We start from the raw sequence: 5,132 nt of genomic DNA on the forward strand, positions 1-5,132 counted from the left end.
CAATAATAAAACTTGAATTTTCAAGTGAAAAACTAGAATTTTGGGAAATGTCTATCCATCATCATGACCTTGACAGTTGACCAATATTTAAAAACGTTTATGATGTTATGATACTATTAAGACATGTAATATCTTGAAATTATATGAATACATGTCAGCATTGGGACAGTTCATATGATAATCAAATGGCCAGTGTCTGATATTATAAAATCAAGCATGGAAGAAATAGCTAATTAAAGTGCAAACTGCTCACTCGCTGCCACGGGCCCACACTCCATGTTCTCCTGTGCCCCGCATCTTCCATGGTGATGGAAGAAGAAATCCCCATGCTGGTCATTGACAATGACTCTGGAATGTGCAAAGCTGGCTTTGCGGAGGACGATGCTCCTGGAGACACGTTCCCCTCCATCGTCAGCTGTCCCCGATGCCAGGGCATTATGGTGGGTATGGGTCAGAAGGACTCCTACGTGGGCGATGAGGCCCAGAGAAAGCAAGGCTTCCTGACTCTGAAGTATCCCATCCAGTATGGCATCATCACCAACTGGGACTGGGATGATGTGGAGAAGATCTGGCACCGCATGTTCTACAACGAACTGCGTGTGGCCCCCGAGGAACACCTAGTGCTGTGGACTGAGGCCCCCTGAACCCTAAGCCAACAGAGAGGAGAATTATCAAAGCTCTCATTGTTTCCTTTTGTCTTTCCTCATTTCTATTTAGTCTCTTTATTAATATCTTGCTATCTGGGTTTGTGGTTTGAGAGCAGTCATTCTGGGAGCTCTTCATTGTTTTGTTCCGAAGTCTGTATTCTCAGTGGTTGACCTTGCAGGGGTCAGCTTGAGACCCATATTCTTCCTTTGGTTTTTATTTATTTGTGTAGGCTTTCCTCCCTCCCTCTGTTTTTTTTTTTTAACCCTTTCTTTAATTGTGTTGCTCAGTGATGCGGGGATAGAACTTATTTCTGTTTGCTCAATCTCACATTCTTCCTTTGTAGATCCTCTGGCTTTGTTCAATTCTAAAGTTGAACTGGGATTGGGTGACTGTGCTTTTTGCAGTTTTGAGATTTAATTAAGGGGGGAGCTGTGATTCACAAACTATCTGCAAATCCCAGTATCCACTGACAGGTGTGTGGGTACCCTGGAACCCACTTCCTCTCACTTTGCAATCTTTCCATGCAATCTTTCCAGGGGTTTATGTTTGCCCCCTGAAAGCAAAATAATGTAAGAAAAAGGAAAAGAATGAAAAAAAGGAGGGAGGAAGACAAAAGAAAGGTGCAAAGAGTGAAGAAGAAGAGGGAAAACAGACAGGCTTATCAACTAGCAAATAAACAGAGAAACAAGAACAATGACATAAAAAAAACCAGATAATCATACAAACAAATTAACAACCCCCCCATTGATGTACTCTTCCTCAAAAATACCCCTACACAAACAGAAAGTCTAAAAACACAACATTAAAATAACAGCAACAAAGCAAATACAAAAGCATAAACAAATGCAGAAAGAGAGAAGAAAAAAATCAAAACTCACTCTGTGGTCATTTTTGCAACTCCAGGTTTCTTTTGGTTGCCACCACCATGCTAAGGCGCTTCTCTGGTCTCCAGCTTCTCCCCTCCACTCTCAATGCCTGCTGATAGGGTTGCTCTCCAGGGGTCAGATGCCCCATGGACTTCTACTATGGGAGAAGGATGGATCAGATTTGGACTTTCCTGACTTGCTGCTGCTGCTTTCAAGTCTTCCACTCAGATCTGATGTGTCAGTGCCTATTCCAGTGAGGAGGGGCATCTGTCTCTCTGAGACTGATGAGGGGACAGCATCTGGGTCTCAGGTTGGAGGTTGGACAGAGCTGGGTGGGACAATGCAGGTCTCAGTCCAGTCCCAGGAGAGAGAAAATGACTCTGGTCAGCACGTCTTCACCGGGCGGGGCTTCATTCCAGATTTCCATGCTCTGTCTTCTCCATGGTTGTTGGAGCTCATCCCTGGTTCTGCCACAAGTGATGGCATGGGCCAAGTGCCAGGTGGTGAAGAGCAGTTGTTCTCTGCTGCCTCCTTTCAAGCGAGGTCTGAGGACAACAGATGATTCTGTGTGCTGGGGGCTCCAATCTCAGGGCAGTGGTGGGTTGCAGTCACCTCTGGAGGAGATCCCTGGGTGCAGGAACCCAAGTCTCTCCTCAGTCAGACTTTCACTCTCCACCAGCACACACCTACTCAGGCAGAGAGTCTTTATGAACACTCGCTTTTGCAGAGACTCTCACAGTCTGACCTACTTCGTAGCCATCTTGTTACTGCCTCCCAAAAAAGTTTTTATCTGGAAATTTTGAGAAGGTTGCATCACAATTTGCAGAAAAACGTCCCAAGTTGTGGCAAACAGATGATTGATTCTTTCACCATACCATGCTGAGTGTTCAGCAGTTTTTGACCAAAAACATAAAACCATTGTGCCCTACCCTCCCTATTCACCCACTCTCAAACTGAGTGATTTTTTCCCCCTAGATTAAAAAAAAATCCTCAAAGGGAAACATTTTGTTGATATGGAAGGGGTGAAACAAAAAAATTGCAGAAGCACTCAAAGACATCAACATTGATGAATTCAGAAACTTTTTTGAGCAGTGGATAAAGTATCTCGATATATGTATTGCATCAAACAGAGAGTACTTTGAAGGTAACTGAAGTTTAAATGTGTAAGAATAAACATACAATTTTTATAAATAAATTCTGGTTTGGGGAGGTACCCTCTTGCATATCTAAGGAAATAAAATCCGTTTTTGGAAACACTTGTGTTTATTGCAGAGCTATTTGCAATAGCCAAGATATAGAATCCACCTAAATGCAAATCACAGATAAATAGAATTTTTAAAATGTGGTATATATACACACTAGAATATTATTAAGCCATTAAAAAGAACAAAATCCTGTCATTTGCAGCAACATAATTAAACTTTATGAATGAATGTAGAAAATTACGACAAGTGAAATAAGCCAGGCATATAAATATAAATATTGCATGATTTCACTTGTTTGGAATCTAAAAAATGTTGACCTGAAAAAAGTAGAAGCCAAAATGGTGGTTACCAAGGCCTGGAGTGGTTAGAGAGGATTGGAAGTTGCTTAAGGATATATAATCACAGTCTGTTAGGAGGAATAAGTTCAAGAGATCTGTTGTACAGAATGGTGATGATAGTAAATAGTAAACAATATACTGGTAGTGCCAGAAAAGTGTATAATTATTTTAAGCGGTGTTATCCATGTATTACTTTTAGTTCATTGTAATCAGAAGTGTCTTGATGCTGATGGTAACCACTTTGAGCACCTCTTGTAATTGCAAAAGTCAAACGTGACTTGTATGCATCTTTTGCTTTTGGTCTGTGTTGAGTATTACAATTTTAATACAGTGTTTTCCTTTCTTAAATTGTGCATATTTTTGGGGGCACCCTCTGTATTGTGTTCTTAAAAACACAAAGACTGGGAAAGTGCTTTCACCACAAATATGATTACTATTTGTGGCAACAGATTTGTTAATTAGCTAGATTTAATCATTCTACAATGTGTTTGCACTCCAAAACATGTTATACATAACAAATATATACAACTTTATATGTCAATTAAAAAATATACATATATTTAAAAACCAACTTTTTTGGTTTCTTAATAGGTTTTAAGAGGGCATATAATTACTATGCCATTATCAAAACTAATAATACTCTGTTAATATTATCCATATTAAATCTACATTAAAATATCCAAAAATTTTTTCACAGACACATGACGATAGGTTGTACTTGGTTTGCAAAATGAAGTTACAGTTAAAGTCTCATTTTTATGGTTTGTTTCTCCTTTTGAACTTCTTTTTAACTGGGCAGCTCACACTTTCATACTATGGTAATGATGGAGAAACCACTTCTCTTGTCCAGGAGAATGTTTCTATTTCCACATTCACCTGATCACTCCCTTTGATGTAATTAACTTTTCTTCTATTCTATGTCAACTCATAGTTGGATATGGAGGTGTGATTAGACATGAATTTTGACAAAAATATTTCTTAGATAGACGCTTTCAACTTCCTTTTGAAGGGAACCTCGTAAAATCAAGTGTTTTGCTCCTTTTTAAATAAATACTTAAGTTTATCAGTCGATACAGGTGGGATCAACCTAATTTCTCCACTATAAATTTTCCTATTAAGCGTTTCTCTTAATGCATTAAGAATTCATTGAATAACTTTTCTTAGGTTCATTAGTTCACGTTGGTGGTTTTCTAATTCTGTCATTCTTCTCAAATATATTTAGGGTGAGTATTTTTTATAAAGAACAATATTCCCTCATTATGTATTGGTTATTCTGAAGTATAGGACATTTAGAAATTATAGGTTAAAAGCTCAGTCATTTTCCATTAGTGCATTAGTAGCCGGCAATGTTGACCAGTGTGTTTTTCTTACCATTATAAATACCATAATTCTACATATAATGTTTTTTAATGAACTGCAATCAATATTATTTTAATGATAAATTCTTTCACCTTTGCTAGTGTAAGGTCCGTCAAGTTGGCTCCTTTGCTGTGTGTCGTGATGACAATAGTCATTGTCATACCTTTTTTCCTGTTGAGATGTCCCTGGCTTATACAATTTTTCCTACAAATGTAGAAATGTCTGCTTCTGTAAGGATGCTTGGTTTTTTCTCATAGAAAATGGCATTAGATACTATAATCTTGGTGCACGTCTACTCCCCTATTAATTTGTCAAATTCATGTAAGCAAATTAAAATTGCTAATTAAATATCTGGCAAGAAAATCACACTGTACATTTTCCAGCCTAAGTGAACACTATTCACATATTTTGGTCACTGGTGGAATTTGGGGGGAAATCTTTGATTATTTAATGTTCATTTTTTTTCTGTGAGCTATGATAATTAAAAATTTATTATGATCTTGATTCATATAATACTTTTCTGTGCATAACTCAAAGTCATTTTAATCCCTGAATATCCTTTAAAAAATAAGAATGGACAATATTTTTCTTTTAATTTTTTAATTTTAAAGATGTGGGGTAAAATTCTGGGTTAGGTGTACAGATGTTCATTATTCAGGTGCCCTTGTTGATGAAGTGTGCCCCTCACCTCCCCTGATAGATCCCACTACTTCCAA

At 38.0% G+C, this 5,132-nt stretch overlaps 1 protein-coding gene across 1 annotated transcript; it reads left to right on the forward strand.

Annotated features, from left to right (window-relative positions):
- Nucleotides 1–302: 302 nt before the first annotated feature.
- On the forward strand, nucleotides 303–644 carry LOC103263662 (actin-1-like). Its single transcript, XM_008061330.1, has one exon. It carries the CDS (start codon nucleotides 303–305, stop codon nucleotides 642–644), a length of 342 nt encoding a protein of 113 aa, XP_008059521.1.
- Nucleotides 645–5,132: the final 4,488 nt, after the last annotated feature.

The sequence above is a fragment of the Carlito syrichta genome, unplaced genomic scaffold (assembly GCF_000164805.1).
Source record: "Carlito syrichta isolate Samal-C Ts95f unplaced genomic scaffold, Tarsius_syrichta-2.0.1 Scaffold305206, whole genome shotgun sequence".
NCBI classification, from domain to species: domain Eukaryota; kingdom Metazoa; phylum Chordata; class Mammalia; order Primates; family Tarsiidae; genus Carlito; species Carlito syrichta.